Here is a 19353-nt window from a genome sequence, read left to right on the forward strand (position 1 = left end):
CTCTACGATAGCTGGCACCAAACTGTGCCCCACACGCCTTCCCGCATGGCCTTGTGGAAGCCTCGGTGCCAATGAAGTTATTTTTATTTTAGTTTGTCTTCCAATTTCATTCCCATGATGTACTCTACGTCATGATGTACATGTACATCATTGGAATGGAAACGGAAAAAAAAGGGTTAATAGTCATTTTACTCAGTCCCGCGCCAACTTCGTGTGTCTATGCCGATGTCCCTGTGCATGTGTGTATGTGTGAATGGCTGTGTGTGACTTTGTTCCTGCATGTGCATCTACGTGTGCCTGTGTGCCTCTGTGCGCAGGTGAAGAACCACATCTGGCTTTTTGTGAACTGCCTGTTATAAATGTTGATTTACGTTCCTACGAAATGTGACTGAAGGCGCTTTGGAGCTGCCAAGGCATTGAAGCGAGCGCCCCTGAACGCGCGCAAATCTTACTAGGACAACAATAACCCACGCGTCTCCGCGATCACTTCCCAACTTGTTTTAACGTGACACAAACGTCGCGCACCCACCTACCTTGACCAGCGGCGTGATGAACTCCTCCAGGAAGTGGTGCTTGAGCAGCGAGGGCCAGTTGTGATGGATGAAGTTGATGAGGAGCCCCTTGATGTGGGAGCCGTCCTGGTCCTAGATGGCGAGAAAAAGAAAAAAAGGCCGTCTGCCTCTGCGCCAACGAGCCAAGAGCGACCTCCTGCTCAAACGGAGCATCTTCTGTTCACACCCCAGTCAGCGGGTGAGGGGGGGGGAAATTCCACGTTCCTGTGACGGAGGTGAGTCTAACCACAGGCTAACCGCTGTCGACTTCCCCCCAGGGATGAGGATGAGCTGAGTCAACCTCCCTCAAGCCAGGAATTGAACTCGTGACCTTTCGAACGCGAGCCACTCACTCTGCCGATGAGACACCCGGCCGGGTAAAGAGCTCAAACTCTTCAACTCTCTAGCGTTTCGACGTTGGGCCGAGTGTCCGCCGAGTGTAACCGGCGAGCGCCCGACCCCTGGTGGCAGCTCACCTGATCGGTCATGATCATGAGCTTGCCGTAGCGGAGCGAGCGCAGGGACTCGGCGTCCTCGTAGCTCTTCTTGTACTGCAGGCCCATGATCTTGATGATGCTGTTGATCTCCTGGTTCTCCATGATCTGAGAAAGAAAAAACGAGAGATACTGCCGTCACTTTGTGGACACGTCTCCCCGTCTCAAAGAAAATTGCGCGCACTTTGGTTTGCGGTCAATGTTCGAAATGAGGACTGCGACTCTCAAAGCGCCCCACCCCTGTGGTCGCCCCCCTGTGATACGTGGATCAAAACAAATCACTCGAGACGCCGGTGTATGGCAGCAAGAGACATTTAATAAAATGTCGTCGCGAGAGGTCAAACGTTTTGGCGCAACGGTCCTTCGCTGACGACGTGTGACGAATGAATGAATGAGGTCACGGGCAAAGGTCTCGCGGGAACAAACACAAGAGATTCCCAGCGTGGAAGGTAAATCACAGAAGGAGAGACAGAGAGAGAGACGAGAGAACTGAGAGTGTACAACGGCGTGGACCAGTCTCTGGAGCGAGAGTTCGATGGGAACGAGCGATCGAGCAGAACCTGTTTGTGCGACGCTTCGCGGACGTTGAGCATCTTGCCGCGCAGGGGGAAGACTCCGTAGCGGTCGCGCCCAACCACACTCAGCCCCGACACGGCCAGAGTCTTGGCCGAGTCGCCCTCCGTCAGGATGAGCGTGCAGCTCTGGGAGTTGCGCCCTCCTGCACAACGACGACCGCAGACGCGCGTACGTTTACACACACACGCACGTACGGACATTCGCACACACGCACTCACGTACAGACATTCACACACGCACGTACGGACATTCGCACACACGCACTCACGTACAGGCATTCACACACGCACGTACGGACATTCGCACTCACGTACAGACATTTTCACACACACTCGAATGTATGGACATTCACGGGGAGAACATGCCAACTCCAAATATACAGCAGGCGTCAGGGTCGGGTTTGAACCCACGACCTCCCGTATACCAGGCGAGGTAGTGAACATCTCACCACCGTGGGTGCCCCGGGACCGGCTCAGATACCACTCTCCGCTGACACAAAGATGTTTGGGGGGGTAAGCGGTGAGGGGGTGGACACTCGCCGGCATCGTTGGCGTCATCCAGTTTGGGGATGCCCCGCAGCTTGGAGTGCTTCACCGAGGAGCACTTCTTGTTGAGCTGAGTCTGAGCCTTGAACTTCACCCAGTTCAGGATGCTCTCCACTATGCCGCAGTTGGTGGCCTGCGTGGAAGACGACGCGAGAACGGCGGCAGCGGTGAGCGAATTGAAGAGGATGCCGTCATTGTCTACGGACCCCCATCGGACAACCCGTCTATCCGTCTGCCACTGTTGTTCTGAGACCTATTTAGAAGTCGGCCAGCCTCCAGATAACAATGATTTCTAGCTCTGAGTAAGAGCAGTAGCAGAAAGAAAGTGATGCTACAGCCAACTAATGTGACCCCTTTGGCGACCACTTGGTGAGGGCAGAGGCGGAACAGACAAAGATCCCCTTTCAATTTAACACGTAGGCTTTACAGACTTAAGAGACAGACTTAGACTTAACAGACGTTTGGAGAAAGTGCTGTTAGCGAGAACCTTATGAAGGCTAGCAGAGCACACGAGGAGGTGGGGTGGTCAGCAACACGCCCGACCGCCCCAAGTAGCGATGTTTACACATCGCACCAGGTACTCATCCAGAGCACAGCGTGCTAACCATTACACCATCGCCCCCCACAGGGGCAGCACAAGAAAGACAAAGACCCCCCATATAGTTTGAACAGACTTTTGGGGCAAGTGCTGTTAGCGAGCACCTATAGAGGCCGGTACAGCACACCAAGGGGTGAGTGGCCAACACCATGCCCAGGCCGCCTTTGTCTCCCTAGTGGCAATGTTTACACACCGCACCAGGTACTCATTTGAGATAATCGTCACTGGTGTTGGCTGTGAGCGGGAATCGAACTCGGGCCGCCGAGTTCGTAGGGCAGCGCTAACCGCTGCACTACCGCTCCCATGGGGCAGCACACACACACACACAAGCACAAACGGGCGCACGCGTGCGAGTGAGCGAGCGAGCAGGACTCACCGCCTTGGTGAACTTCTCCGAGAGTTGGCACGTCGAGCCAAAACGCTTGTGCTGCAGCGTCATGTTCTCCTTGGTCTGGGAGTCGAAGGTCGGGTTCTCCACCAGGCAGTTCACAAAAAGCCAGATGTGGTTCTTAACCTGCACACAGAGGCACACAGGCACACGGAGATGCACACGCAGGAACAAAGCCACACACAGCCATTCACACATACTTGGCCGACAACAAAAGTGGATTTAGTTTGGCAAAAAAATCTAAAATTTCTAAATCGAATGTCAATCTTTCACGCCATTCACACACACATACACAGGCACATAGGCATAGACACATGCAGCCGCAAAGACAGAGGCACACGGGCATAGGTGCACACGAACAGTCAAAAAGGCATACATGCACGCAGGTGCACAGAGACACGCAAATGCACCAAGGCGCACACACACAGGCATATATACACACAGGAAAATGCACGCGAACAGGCACACGTACAAACAATCACACACACAGTTATACACAGTCAAACACAGAAACATGCGCCGGCTCATGCACACACATGGGAGGTAGCCACTGCCGCTCCACATTCAGTAGCGTGCCATTTTCTTTGCCATCATCCAGAACAAACTAAACTAACCTATCTTGATTTGAAGCTTTCGTGACTGCAGGAATCCACTCTTTGGTTCTTTCGGTATAGTCACGTAGGTAAAAATAAAAGAAAATAAATCACGACGTTTCGATCGCAACACAAGCAATCGTCATCAGGTGGGACAACGACAGCAAATAAAAACAGCTGAAGTAAATACGATCGAAACGTCGTGATTTATTTTCTTTTATTTCTACCTACGTGACTTTACTGAAAGAACCAAAGAGTATAAACTAAACTATTAAACTATTTTTTATGTTACCAGGTAAGGCCGACTGAGCTATGAAGCCCTTTTTCAGAAGCGACCTGGCTATCACGAATGACAGCTCAACAAATTGGCTTATCACATGGAAATTTACAGCAGTCAAATGCTAACTAAATGTCGAGGGAAAAACCGGAGAACCCGGAGAAAAATACATGCAACCAGGGGGAGAGATAGAGAGAGACACGCAAACTCAAAATGTACAGCAGGCGTCAGGGTGGGGAACAGACCCACAACCTCCTCCATACCAGGAGAGGTAGTTAACATCTCGCCACCGCGGCAAACAAAAAACAAGAAGAGTAGGTGAACCCTCGTGTGCAGGTGGGAGGTGGGAGCGGGGTGGAAGTGGGGTGGAAGCAGGGTGGGAGCCGGGTGGGAGCGGGGTGGGAGCGGGGTGGAAGCGGGGTGGGAGCGTAGTGGGAGCGGAGTGGAAGCGGCGTGGGAGCAGGGTGGGAGCAGGGTGGGAGCGCGGTGGGAGTGCGGTGGGAGTGCGGTGGGAGCGGCGTGGGAGCAGGGTGGGAGCGGAGTGGGAACGGCGTGGGAGCAGGGTGGGAGTGGGGTGGGAGTGCAGTGGGAGCGGCGTGGGAGCAGGGTGGAAGCGGGGTGGGAGCGGCGTGCTCACCTGGAAGGGCTTCACAAGCACCCCAGCCTTGTTCTTTTTCTTGACGACCTCGATGAGTTTGGCGACAACCTGGTCGGCCACGTAGTCGACGTGGCGGCCGCCCTGATGTGGGGAGGGGGGGGGGGAACGGCAGCAGCAGGGGTGGGGGGGAGGAGGAGGAGGAGACAACATAGTACGGGCGATAAGTTTAAATCAATCTGCTTTGTTACACGGATGGTCCAATTTAGCCATTATGTAAATTATGTCAGACGGAGCCCCAAGTTACCCTGATATTTACCACGGGAGATCCGCAGTGCTGCGTGAGCACAGCCACAACCGCAGCAACAACAACAACAAAAACATCGACATTGCAGAGGGTACTGAAGGGATATCGCATAACCAATAAACGAGGAATGAACGGTCGGACACGAAAAACATGGATCGAAAAAAAACCGTGCAAATATAATACGAGAGCAAGAGGCGTCAGTCAAAAGTTAGGTACAGGTGCAAGTAGGCCACGGCACAATTGGGCAAGTTTGCAGGTGCTAATTCTATTGGTGGTGGTGCTAATGCTGGCGGTGATGATGGTAGAGTGAATGATGCAGGAGGTAATGACACTAGTAGTGTTGGTGGTGTTTGTGAAAGAGTTTGTTTAACACGGAGGCTTTCACATGATGTATCGATAGAGTTGTCACGGTGGTGATACGTAGCACTGGCGGTGACAGTAGTGTTCATGAAGGAGGTACCAATGATGGCGACGATGGTAATACGGATGGTACCGTTCACAAAGGAGGCCATCAAGCTGGCCAGTGGTAATACTGCTTGCTGGTAGAGGCCACGTTCTCGAAGGGAGCGGTCACAGTGGTCGAGGTGACACTGGTGGTGATGATCGCGTTCAACGGACACGTTTGTGGTAATACTAACGATGGTCACTCGCATCTGCAGTGACGGTGAAGGTAACGAACAGCGATGGTGCCAATGGTGGCGGTGGTTGCGGAGTCACCGCGCGTAGCTTCGCTGTACCTTGGTGGTGGCGATGCTGTTGACGAAGCTGACTTGCTGGAAGCCCTTGTCGCTAGCGGTAAGACAAACCTCCCAGCGCTCGCCCACCACCTCGTGCACCACCTTGAGCATGTTGCCTGTCTCGTCCACCTTGTCCTTCAGGTACAGGTCCACGTAGCTGCGGAAGCCGGTCACCTGCACGCTCGCACCAAAGGTGCTCATTTATTGCCGAGTCGACATGGGGAGAAGGCCCAGGACCGATAATCCGCCACTCGTGTCGGTGCCGCGAGCGAGACTCGAACTCGGCTCGCCGGGTTCGTGGCTCGGTGCGCTAACCACCGCACCGCCGCCACGCCCCTTCCACCACCACCCTCAACAGCGAACAACAACGTGAATTTACACCCAACTGAACGTGCTCACAGCTGATACAGAGTGCAAACACACACCCAGCTGTGATTTGCCGAGTTAAGTCACACTCAGACGTGCCTACATCCACAGCGCTGGCCGTTTTACACGTAAAAAAAAATGCATGGTGTGCAACGTTTACATTTCACACACACAGCGATGTTTTATTTAAAATATATATTTGAAATGACTCATAACTTAATGCGATGCTGCATTTCACTTACACTGCGTAAAAATTAAAGAGGGTGAGTTTTACTCCAAAGACCTAAAATGCTTCTCTCCAGCACAAGTGAGATACCCAACACTGCTCACAACACAAATATCCCCCTTATAGCCTGTAACAGACTGTTGGGGCAAGTGCTGTTAGCGAGTGGCGTCTACGAAGGCCGGCACGGCACTCGACGGGGTTGGTGACCAGCACTACGCCGGGCCTGACGCCTTTGTCTCCCTCGTGACTAGGTTTACTACACACCGTGCCGGGTACTTGTGGATGAGGCGACGTAGGGGAGGCCCAGGACCAGCACACACAGAGCGAGTGTTCACACACAACGAGTGACCCTTGCCCAAGTGCTCAGAGCCCAGCAGTGCTCACACGAAGATAGAGAGAAGTGCTCACAACCCATCGCAGGGATGCGCGCACACCCTCACCTGCCAGCGACACAAGCTGTTGTACGCTGCAAGAGAAAGACATACGTTGGCGCTCAAATCGATGGACGGCACTTGTGCGGTGTAACGAGAAAACGGCATCACTAACACGGAGGTAGAAATCACCTTTCGGCCAATTTGCCAGGAGGGGAAATGCTAAATTGGCAGAAACAAGGTGGCCGGATTGGCTAGGGGTCAATTTGGTCTGAAAAGGAAATGTATCCACCCCTTGGGTTCATGTGAAACTTGGCCGACAACAAAAGTGGATTTAGTTTGGCAAAAAAATAGAAAATTTCAAAATCGAATGTCAATCTTTTCCGCTGCTTTACAGTATAAACACTTATAATGAAGGGCTAATGATGAGCAGAAATGGAATTTAAACTAACTCTTGTTCAACAATAATAACGAATTCCCATAACTGTTTTACTTGAGGACCGATTCGTCTGCGTTTCCCCCAAATGCCAGTCCTCTGATGGAGTTTCGAGACATGGGCAGGCAGACAGACCGGTCTCTGGTGATGCCTGTAGATAATACTAGTCAGACAAGCCTCTGATGGGGTCTATAGACAATGACAGACAGAGCAGACTTTACAATTACTTGGAGCACAAGGGATCAACGATGTGGATCCAGGTCCGTCAATCATCAGTGTGGTTTAGGAGCGTCCCCCAAACCCTCCCACCCCACCCCACCCCAAGCCCCCGAAGCCGCCCCCCCCCCCAGCTCCCCGTTGTCGTGTAAACTCACGGGCAGCTTCTTGCCATTGAGGAACACCTTGACGCCCTTGCACGAGCCGGCGATGTCGTAGGCGCGGCGCGTCATCAGCGCCATGATGTCCTTGTCCAGGCTGCTCATGCCGAACTTGTCAAGGTCGGGCTGGAAGGTCACGCACGTGAAGTCGCTGCCGTCGAAATAGCGGATCTTGGAGTCGCTCGACTTGCCCATGTTCTCGGTCCACGTCTGAGTGAAGAAATCGCGCCAACCCACGGAGGAGTCATTAGGCAACGAGAGAAAGACCCTTCTCCGACGGGGTCTCGAGACAACGACAGCCTGGCAGGTCTCTCGTCATCAACATCAATACGTTAGACCAGGGGTGGCTAACCTGGAACAGATCAAGAGCCAAGGGTGTGTATTTATTGACAGTTTTGGGCACAGCACGGGAGACGATCATTATTCTGTGCTGTGACAGTGCTTTCTACGTTATGCCCCTTCGATAGAGCTGCGTGCGGTGGATTAAAGAGCCGCACGTGGTGGATTTAAGAGCCGCACTTTAGACCCTACCAGTGACAGCAAAAACTAAAATGCACAAATATTTACGCCTCACTTGAATATTAACACGCAAGTACAAAATGGACCCACGCCAGGCCATGCCAAAAGAGAAACAGCTGCAGGCAATTCACTTCTCATGCGAAGTGCGTGTGCTAGCCTCTCAGTGCCAAGACTGGCAAGACTGGCACTGAGAGGCAGCAGAGGCACTGCGGGTGTGTGGCACGAGAGTGGGGAGCGGCAGCGGCGGTGGTAGTGGCAGCGGTGGCGGCAGCGGCGGCGGTGGTAGCGGCAGTGGTGGTGGCGGCAGCGGCGGTGGTAGCGGCAGCGGTGGTGGCGGCAGCGGCGGCGGTGGTGGTAGAGGCAGCGGTGGTGGTGGGGAGGCTCCCGGCACCTGCTTGAACTGCTTCTTGGACTCCTTGCAGGCCGTCTCCACCGTGAACTTCTTGCTGAAGATGTTGCAGAGCTTCGCGCCATAGCCGTTCCTCCCACCTGACGGGAAGAGGGCGACGATGGTCACAATTGAAGAACGCACGGGGCGACGACGGCAAAAAAAAAAGAGAGAGATGACGACGACGGCGGCTTAACTGAAGACGGCAATTTGCTATCCGTCTGAAAATGGCTCAGAATTTGGTTTTGTTGGAAATAACGGCGTTTTACGAGTGGAAACTTGATTTACTAGGGCACCTCACCCCCCGCGACAGCCCGGTGTCACGGGGGGCGACACGCTGCAGGCACCTCCCCCCTCCCCACCTACCTGTGACCTTCTTCTCTTCGTCGTTGTAGTTGCTGGAGGTGAGGAGCTCGCCGAAGATCAGCGCTGGGACGAACATCTTCTCCACCTTGTGCTCCACCACGGGGATGCCCTTCCCGTTGTTCCACACGCTCACCGTGTTGGTCTCCCTGCCGGGTGCGTGCGAGTGCGTGCACGTGTACAAGGGAGCGGCACAGCTGTTAGCGCACTGCGCTGCGAACCCGGCCACCCGAGTTCGATTGACGCTCAAGGCCAACATAGGTGACGAATATCTGAATCGGTATGTGGGTTTCACCTAGGTAGACTCAGCCTCGAAATACAGATAGTCCCCGAGTTACGATGGTCCGACTTACGATATTTCGATCTTACGATGGCGATAGCGATACGACAAAATTGTAAAATATATTAAATTTCGCGCGGTAGGCAAATGCAGCAGCGTACGAGGTACGATACTGTACGTTGGGACGCTGCCGGGATGTACTGTACGCATCTCCCGCCTTGTGTGATGCCTCACTCTCACCAGCGGTCGACGGAGTTAAGTTGTCTCGGTGTTAGCGTGTGTATAGGATTGTTTCCTGAAAAAACTCTGGTAAAATGCAGTTCATATAGGTAGGCTAAGAATTTACCTTGTTTTTTTACATTTTACTGTGCAATACAGTATTGTAATCAATAAATACATACAGTATTTAGTTTATACAGTATGGTACTGTAAATTTCTCTGTTTTGCTAAATTATCACCATTCTTTAAGACTCCTGGGTGGGCTAGGCCATCTTCGACTTACGATATTTTCGACTTACGATGGGGTCGTCGTAACGCATCTCCATCGCAAGTAGAGAACTACCTGTAGTAACTGGTGCGGTGTGTAAATATCAACACTGGGGAGACAAAGGCGTCTGGGTGTGGTATTGACCACTCACTCCCTTGTGTGTCTTCATTCGGTGCTTGCTAACAGCACTTGCCCCAACAGCCTGTTAAGGCTACATGAGGGAACGTTGTTTTGTCTTTGTGTACAGGGCACAGTGGGGGGGGGACAGGTGGTGCTTCATCTGTCAGTCAGTTAACCCACAACCCCTGGGTCTGTCCCGTGACCTCCTGCCAGCAGCCAGTGCCTTCCGCACTTCACGTGGCGCACATCAAAAGTGCACCTCGTCTGGCAGAAGCGTCACGGTGATGTCACCACCACTTTGGTAGCGAATCGCGGCCGTTGCCGTTGTTGTTGTTGTTGGTGAATTGAGCCGGTCAGCAGACGTGCAACGCACACACTTAAACGCACAACCAGAGGGCCGCGGCACCGATGTCACGGTGACACATTTAGATTTGGGATCATCGGACATTTAAATGTGGGCCTGACTGATATTTGTTTTTTGGAGTGTTACAAAAACCGGGAGCACATCTCTCATGTATAGGAAGTGCAAAACATTAAAATCGAAGGGTATCTTACGATTCGATTGTGATCTTGATGCACGTCATGTTCTTGTCCCTCTGCTTGTTGTCGGCAGCGTTCACTGAAATTGACACGGATCGGAGTAAACTGCGTGCGCTCCTCTGCACGTGCGACGTTCTTCATCACGGGACCGAGAGACAACGCTTTTTGTATTAAACAGTTCTCTCAAACGACCACTTTCGCCGGCATTCTTAAGGAATCCTCCCCAAACCCCCGGTTGACTGCTGCTTGAACGGAGGAGGCCGCTCTTGGCTCATTTGCTGCACCCACACAGTTTATCGTCTGATAACGAGCGAGTGAGCGACTGAGGGATGGCTCGAGTGTGGCCGATAATGTGGATAGAGGCGAGTGAGACGAGAATGGGTGCGAGTTATACGTTTGTTGTGTCCAATTAATTTACACAAAAACACGATCAAACGAGTAATAAAAATTATTGCACGAACATGAATAGATGTTAAATCAGAGCTAAATATTAAATTCCCAGCAGAGAAAATCGCCTAGGGCAGATTACCATGAAAAAGTGCAGCAAGTGAGAGAGCGTGGGTATGACAGCGAGTGGCAAGTGAGCGAGCAAGCGATGAATGAGTGAGCGAGCAAGCGATGAATGAGTGAGCGATACGCGTACACAAGTGAGCGAGTTGTCGAGTATGCGAGTGAGCGAGCGATTTATCGAACGAGTGACAAATAAGCGAGTAAGAGACATGATGACGCCTATCACACACACAAAGACAAAGATCCCCCCTATAGCCTTAACAGATTGTTGGGGCAAGTGCTGTTAGAGAGCACCTATGAAGGCCGGCACGGCACATGAGGGGGTGGGTGGCGATGTTTACACACCTCTCCAGGTACTCAATTGAGGCTGAGTGGACCTAGGGGAGGCCCAGGACTGGTCAGATAATCATCACTGGTGTTGGCCATGAGCGGGAATCGAACTTGGATCGCCAGGTTCATGGCACGACACGCTAACCGCTACACCACCACTCCCCACCACACACGAATACCAATTCCCGCCATTCGCCACTAAGTGACGGTGACGTCACCATGGCGCCTGTGCCAAGCAAGGTGCACGCGCACACACACACACCGAGAATCTCATCGAAGATCTTGTAGAGGCCCGGGACGAAGGTGATCTCTCGGTTATTGAGTCCCATGTCCTCGTCGAAAATCCACATGTTCTGTGTGAGGAGACAGCCACAAGGCCAACCGCTTACCGACAACCTCGCCATGCACACACGCACAACTCCCGTCACGGCTAAGCCTTGCGCGACATTACACGCTTCACGACACAAGTGGCAATTTGAACGCAGTGACGTAATCGCAATGTCAGTTCGCCATAACTGTGCGGTTGTATTTCACATTATCCCGTCCCGCTTTTGTGCTTCGTTCAACTCGAGCACAAATAAAGGTGAATTAAAAGTTCTTAAACTGCAGTCTGCCGTAGGAATTTGATCATTGCAAATGTAGAATCCACACCGTTAGAAACCGCTATAAAGAGCGTGCTCCAAGTGTCTGCATGGCAGTACAATAAACGTCGCGGTGGCGAGATGTTAACAAACTCGCCTTGTATACGGGAAGTCGTGGGTTTGATCCTGACCCTGACGCCTGCATATTGCGTGTTTTCCCCGTGGTCGTGTGCATTTTCCTCCGGGTCCTCCGGTTTTTCCCTTCACATTTAAAGTATTTGGCTGCGACACAATTCCACGTGACTACAAGCCCACTTCGTTAAGCCATCATTTGTGATAGCCAGGTCACTTCTCAAAAATAACTCTATAGTGGCTCAGTGGGCCTTACCTGGTAAAATACAAATAAACTTGTTTGGTTTTAGTTTTGCATCAACGCAGGGCATGAAGCCGCCGATGCTTGGTCGCCGGCGCACACCTGAGTGGTGGGCTCTATGGAGCCAATGTAGGTGTCGGGCCGCAGCAAGATGTGCTCCAGCTGCGTCTTCTTCTGGTAGATCCGCTCCACCGACAGCCGCTTGGAGGGGTCGCCGCCCGCCGCGCCGGCCGGGGCCGTCTTGCCGCCCTCTGCATGTTGCGTGTCGAACACGGTCTGCGGAGGTGGGGGGGGAGGCAAGACGCCGCGCTTTCTGTTAAAGAAGAGGGGAATGTGGCTGGAGGCCCCCACCCTCATCCCCTCAGAGCCACGAGGGGGGGCAGAGGTGGCTCCGAGTCGCGCTCCGAGTCGCACTCCCTGCACGGAGCAACCACGCAACAACAACTCACTGTGTGAGCAAACAACTCACTGTGTGAGCAACAACAACAACTCACTGTGTGAGCAAACAACTCACTGTGTGATCAACAACAACATCAGCAGTAGCAACACCGCCGTGCGTCTTCGCCGGTTCTGCTGCATAGTTAGTCAGTTCTTCATTTAATTAGAGTCCAGTTGTTCTTAACCTGCACCGCAGCCTTGCAACCCCGTCAAATGATAAAAATGCATAATGTGGTCACGTGGATTTTTTCTCCGAGTCCTCCGGTTTTTCCCTCCACATTTAGAAACATGCGTTGAGATTATTTTGCTGAGCTAAATGTCCAAATGATCGGCCACTTTGTTAAGCTATCATTTGTGGTGGCCAGGTCGCTTCCGAATATTTTTTTTAATACCTCAGTGGGCTTTGCCTGGAAGGATGGGGATGGTTTAGCTGTCTTTGTATGTGTTTTGGGCGATTTGTTTACCTTTCTTGTACTTTGCACTGCTATCGTGTTTTGTACTGTTTGTTGTTGTCACGTTCTATCGCTACACCCACGGCTGCTTTTCTGTGAACTGTGCTCACCGATTCCCCCACCCACGAGACTTATAATCATTATTAATAGTAAGGATAATAATGTTGAGGACTCGGGTCTATCAGACTGACTTTTTCGTCTCGTCCATATTTTGTTCAGCCACCATCACACTGCAGGTCACAACAACACAGTCACCTACTCACTCACTCACCCACTCAACCACTCAACCACCCACTTTATTTACTCTCTAACCACACTGTAGGTCACCTCACACTTCTCTTTCCGATTCTTCCCTCGCACAGCTCCACCTCTGATTGGAATTCCCCCCCATCATCTCGTTTCCCAAGCTCCAACAATAACCTTGCTTAATTAAAGAAATGCATCGACTCTCATCCGTTACAACCTTCAATGGCGCCGCTTGTTTGCTGGCCGCCCGCTTCGCACGTTTGGGCCTCTGGGGCCTGGGCTTGCGATCAGCAAACCGTAACGAAAAACGCAAACAACTGGAGACACTGCATCCCAAGAGAGTCAATTCAGTCACGGGGCAAGGGGGAGAAAGGTCTCCAGCCTGGTTTTCAGTCACAGCCTCCTTCACTGGTGAAGGGGCAAAAGGCGGCATTGCGGGCGGGCATCATGCACGCGCAGCGGCCACGCCGCAACGGTCGGAGTTAAATGAAGCAGCCAATGCCGCTGCTGCGCTGGACCATTCGAGGTCACCTTTCCCGGGCTACTCTTAGAAACTTTCCATCGACGGTGCCTTCATGTGCCCCTTTGAGCCTTAGTTTGTCTACAGCAAATTCGAATAATTTTAGATACAGTTTAGTTTGATGGTGCTCAAGCCAGGTGTTTCTACTCAAACTTTGGAATCTATAATACGCATTACACTGGGACTTTTGAGTCCAGATATTTTTCTCCGAACTCTAAGAATGCAACATTTTCCCCTGGCTTTTGGACAATTGTGTGCTATACTTTCCATTAATAACTGCAATACGAAATGCTGTCGTATCTCATCGTGGCGACTGCTCAGCTTTTGTTGTCAATTTATTTTTTAGATACATGTGGAGGCCCGGTGGATCTGTGGTAGAGTGAGCGGCTCGCAATCGGAAGGTTGTGAGGTCAAATCCTGGTTAGGGGAGGGAGGTGGGGGTCGTGACTCAAACCACCATCCCTCCCTCCGAGGCCGATACGAGTACCACTTTGAGGAGAAAATAACAAGTTGTTGTCCTATGGATCAATCACCCAGCCAAAGAAATGTAGAATCTCCACCACTGGCCCGTGGCAGTAAACAGGAAATGTGTGCAAACCTCAATGCCCATTTGAGCAGGAAATCATGTTGACATTGATAACGGCAATTCAGGTTTTTACAAAAATATAGGAAAACGAGACATCACCAAAATGAGAACGATACCCACAATGTCCCAAACTTGCCCAACACACACAGGTGTATATGTTGGCTTAGTCTTGATATCAGTCTTTACCGTTCATTCTCTTCACATCAGATGGTGTTCAGGCGTAGGTGTCAAAAGCAGAACTAAAATTAAGAGTGAAAAGCCTGGTGGGCAAAGCGCCAACAAGGGGAAGCTGTGACTAGGCCGAGTAATAGGGCTACAGAGTAGTCAAATTACACTCTTTGTTTCTTTCGGTAAAGTCACGTAGTTATAAAATAAAATAAAAATACATCACGACGTTTCGGGCGCAACACAAGCGTCCGTCATCAGGTGGGAAAGCATGGTCTGCTGCTGAGGCAGACTGTTTTATAAGGTTTGAAATGGGTGTAGCCCAAGGGTCATAAAGAAGTGGCTGGGGCTAGTGATGTTAATGTGAGAAATTAGCATGTAACTGTAGAAAAAGAGGGTGAGCATGAGAGATCTAAGAGAGAGGCATAGAGAGAGAGACACAGAGAGTCGGAAATAACAGCTGACATAGGCAGGTAGGATGGAAACATCACAGTCAGTTAAGACTTTACCTGGTTAATAACGTCCTTCCAATGATTGCTCAGTTTGTATCCATCCTCTCGGTTGAAGTTGTGTCTGTGTTTATATATCTGGATGGCTTCATGAACAAATCTCTGAAGGTAGCCGGTGGGTTTGCATAGTACCTTCGTCTTGGAGAAATCAATTTCATGTGTGCCCACAGCGTTAAAACAATGATCAGCTACGGCAGAGGTGTTGGTCCTACCGTGTTTCAAATCCGCCGGGCTGACCGTGTTCGTGAACACAAGGCAGATCTGAAACACGGTAGGACCAAAACACCTCTGCCGTGGCTGATCATTGTTGTAACGCTGTGGGCACACATTTAATTGATTTCTCCAAGACGAAGGTACTATGCAAACCCACTGGCTATCAACAAAGATTTGTTCATAAAGCCATCCAGATATTTCAACAGACACAATTTCAACCGAGAAGATGGGTACAAACTGAGCAATCATTGGAAGGACGTTATTAACCAGGTAATGTCATAACTGGCTGTGATGCTTCCATCCTACCTGCCTATGTTATCAGTTATTTCCGACTCTCTGAGTTACATTATCTTGTAGTACAGGTAATAGGTTTTTACCCTTTTATCTGGCACCAAAACGGACATCTTTATACAAGGGATCATTTTTGCAATAACCACAACACAAGCAGTCAAAATGCAAGCAAAAAGAGACAACTCTGATAATGATATGCACTGTCCTTGAAATTGATTGGTCCACACCCGAGACGGCTTTTCTTAGAGCCTAGTCTCCACTGGTGTTGGACCAGATGACACCCAAAGGCGTAATCTAGTCTTTACATTAACTTGTTAAATGTCTTTACATTAACAGGCTAAATGTCTCCCTTTTCCTCGATGCGGCGGTGGCGCTCGTTGTTTAATAGGCTGAATGTCTCTCATTAACACAGCCGCTGCTGCGGGAACCGTCTCACATTGACATGCTAATCTCTAATCTCGAGCAAAACAATGGCTTCTTCAGCACCGAAGCCGAGGGGTTACATTAACAGATTGACATGCTAATCTCTAGTAATACAATGGCCGAGGTATACCGAGATCTGCGATCTTACATTTACTTGCAAATTCCATCTCTAGCCCCGCCCACTTACCCTCGGGTTGTACCCATCTCAAACCTTTATAACCGTTGGCTGCAGTAGCTCTCTCGCTTTATTTATTCCTGCCTCAGCAGTCCGCCGGCTGTATTTTTTCACCTGAAGACGATTGCTTGTGTTGCGATCGAAACGTAGTGATTTTTTTTTTCTACGCGACTTTACCGAAAGACCCAAAGAGTATAGTGTAGTTAGGGTTAGGGCTAGCGTCGAGTTGGCTAGTGTAGTTAGGGTTAGGGCTAGGGTCTTGTTGGCTCGTGTAAGGGTTATAGATAGTGTCTGGTTGGCTAGTGTAGTAAGGGTTAGAGCTAAAGGTCTGGTTGGATAATGTAGTTAGGGTTAGAGAAAGTGCTCGTGTCTGCTTGGCTGTGCACTGACAGCGAAATGCTAACGAGGCTGCGACAGGAATTAAGCCGTCTCTCTCATGATAAGAACCTTAAGTTTTAAGTCTGCCAACCACTGGCACACTGACAGTGATTATTAAGACGACACCAGTCGGTGGTCATGGCCACATACGAATATAAAACAGCTCAAGTCACCGGTAAATCACGTGACCTTTGTGTGGCCACCCACACTCTGAATCCCTCCACCTCTCCCCGCCCCCTGTGAAAACAGACCCTGCTCCATGTACGTACGTACGTATGTTGAACTTATTTCGCACCGTACATAGCCAACCATGATTTATTCAAAGGTAAGCTCACTTCTTGTACACGAAGCCATACAAATATACAAACACAGACATCATTTCAACCGTGATGATGGGTACAAACTTAGTAATCATTGGAAAGATGTTATCAACCACGCAAAAAAGACTTAATTACACTTTTTTGGACCATCTTATCTGACAGGCACTATTTTACTTTACTTTACCGAGTGTTAACATCCCCAGTTATTTTTTAACAGTACTCTCTTCATTGTTCAGCCAGCATTGGTATAAACATGGGCATTTTCGTTCTTTTGTCTATCATGTGTATCAGGCCTCCCCTCCCCCTCTCTGTCCATTGTGTTGGCGTGTGCAGCAGCAACCGCGTCCAAGCCGTCGTCCATTCTTTTGGCCCCGCCCCCCCCCTCCCGATGCGTTGTACTTAGCACTCCGTGCTGTCTTTGAGCCCCGCCCCCCTCCCTCCCGATACGTTCCATTCATTGGCTACCACATTCTGATGAGCTCCCCCCCCCTCTCCTCCCCCCTTCAACTTGCTTATAAGGGATTACATCTTGAATCATTGCCTCACTTGATGCAGCTAATTCGGCTGTGACGGTCCCACCTGATGACGGAGACTTGTGTTGCCTCCGAAACGTCGTGATTTTTGTTTTATTTTATTTTCATTAATTTTGATGTTTTACCTACGTGACTTTACCGAAAAAACCTAAGAATATGAATCCTTGCAGTCACGAAAGCTTCAAATCTAGAATTAATGCCCTCTACGGGGAGGAATTCCACCTATCTGTTAGAGTTTTTAACAGACGAGACAAGAAGTCACAGCTTCTCGAGAAGCTGGCCTTCCTCAAGAGATGCCGAGATAACAAGGTAATACCCATCGCTTTCACACTCACATCCGCTGCTGTGTCCTCACCGAACTCTAAACAGATCTTATTTAAAGCTAGCCTATCACTAATCTCGGAGAGAATAAGGTTACTCCGATCTGAACTCGATAATTTAGACAAGACTCTCTTACAAACACATTTAATGTTAACACAAAAAATGTCACCTTCTGATTGGAACCACGTTGATAACATGACTTCTGCTTCTGCTGACTCAATGTCAGCCAAATGCAAAGCTAACCTGATTTCTAAATTCAACCTCCTATCTAAGAAGAAACCAGAGCCACACATCGCAAAGCTGGATGTTAACAAGACCGTGATTAATCAGAGTAACATCCCAATTTCTGACACTCTAAAAACGGTACTGGCCAAAGGACTAAATTTCGCCGTCACCCCTAAATATATACCAGTAGAGGATATGATTTCTCAGATTGATGTAGCCCTCAGAGGCATAGGACACATCCATGCGGATGTAGCAAGAGCTGAAATAGCTACTATTCTTAAGAATGCTAAGAAACCCACTCGTAACATCAGCAAAAACGAACGCTCTGAACTCGCGGACCTAAAAAAGAGAGATGATATAGTCATCCTCTCGGCAGACAAGGGCAATGCCACGGTCATCATGGATAAAGATTCATACAACAACAAAATCCTGGGCCTTCTTAATGATGGGAGTTACTCCAAAATTAAAAACGATCCCACTAAAAGCCTAACGACGAAAACCAACAGTATCATCACGAGTTCGACTTCCCTAATCGAACCAAGCAAACGTCCCTCTCTAAAACCATCGGCGGCAAGACCTCCCAGACTCTATGGTCTTCCCAAAATCCATAAGGAAGGCACCCCGCTACGACCCATTGTGTCGACGATAAACTCTCCTACGTACAAACTAGCCCGTTTTCTATCAGATACTCTGCTCCCTTTCACAGGCAAGACCTCTTCGGCAGTACTCAACTCAACCCAATTAGTCTCTATGGTTAAGGACATGGTACTATCTCCTGATGACATCCTCGTCAGCTTTGATGTAGTATCTTTGTTTACCAAAGTCCCAGTACCGGACACCCTAACAATAATTGAGGACTTAGTCCAACATGGATTGAATTCTGATGCACCTGCGCTGGTTAGGCATTGCCTCACCAACACCTATTTTACCTGGAATGGCACCTTCTACAAACAGAATGAGGGTACCCCTATGGGCTCCCCTTTGTCACCAGTTATAGCCAACATGTTCATGGAAAAGTTTGAATCAGACGCCATCCAGACATCCACCCTGCGTCCTTCCCTGTGGAAGAGGTATGTGGATGACACTTTCGTCATCTGGCCACATGGCCTCCCAGCATTGAACCACTTCTTGGACCACATCAATTCTAGACACCCATCCATCAGATTCACCATGGAAGTGGAGAAAGACGGTAAACTACCATTCTTGGATATTCTGTTTGAGAGGAGGCCTGACGGATCCTTGGGACATTCTGTCTACAGGAAAGCCACCCACACAGATTCCTACTTGAAACCGGATTCCCACCACCACCCATCTCAAAAGAATTCTCTCATCAAAACGCTATACCACAGAGCCCATGGCATTTCTGACAAACACCACCTGACCGGTGAATTAAGACATGTACATCGGGCCCTCAGGATGAACGGATACTCTGACCGTACTATCCGCCAAGCTGTCTCTCCCACCACACAGAAACAGCCACATGAAACTCCGACCAAAACCATCACGTTACCATACATAGCAGGCGTGACCAAAAAGATCTCCAAAATTCTAAACAAACATAAGATCCAAGTCCGATTCAGTACAGTGCATAAAATCCGTGATCTGATTCCATCTGTGAAGGATGTCGTTC

At 50.1% G+C, this 19353-nt stretch overlaps 1 protein-coding gene and 1 long non-coding RNA gene across 3 annotated transcripts in view; one reads left to right on the forward strand and one right to left on the reverse strand.

The window, feature by feature from the left end:
- LOC144736688 (DNA topoisomerase 2-alpha-like) overlaps positions 1-19353 on the reverse strand; it is a 56496-nt gene that overhangs the window by 28939 nt on the left and 8204 nt on the right. For both annotated transcript variants that reach the window (XM_078619286.1, XM_078619285.1), the window contains exons 2-14: positions 12031-12204; positions 11237-11327; positions 10150-10213; positions 8711-8856; positions 8348-8445; positions 7435-7647; positions 5662-5835; positions 4660-4761; positions 3141-3278; positions 2161-2299; positions 1606-1763; positions 1028-1153; positions 534-644 (exon numbers count right to left, since the gene is read on the reverse strand). In XM_078619286.1, the coding sequence (XP_078475412.1) occupies positions 534-644; positions 1028-1153; positions 1606-1763; positions 2161-2299; positions 3141-3278; positions 4660-4761; positions 5662-5835; positions 7435-7647; positions 8348-8445; positions 8711-8856; positions 10150-10213; positions 11237-11327; positions 12031-12204 (1734 nt within the window). The remainder of the gene's footprint in view (positions 1-533; positions 645-1027; positions 1154-1605; positions 1764-2160; positions 2300-3140; positions 3279-4659; positions 4762-5661; positions 5836-7434; positions 7648-8347; positions 8446-8710; positions 8857-10149; positions 10214-11236; positions 11328-12030; positions 12205-19353) is intronic.
- Positions 87-6242, forward strand: LOC144736691 (uncharacterized). Its single transcript, XR_013588801.1, has 2 exons — positions 87-1789; positions 5803-6242. It is a non-coding gene; the product is annotated as an uncharacterized LOC144736691 (long non-coding RNA).

This window comes from Lampetra planeri, chromosome 62 (genome assembly GCF_965212315.1).
Source record: "Lampetra planeri chromosome 62, kcLamPlan1.2.h2, whole genome shotgun sequence".
Classification (NCBI taxonomy): Eukaryota; Metazoa; Chordata; class Hyperoartia; order Petromyzontiformes; family Petromyzontidae; genus Lampetra; species Lampetra planeri.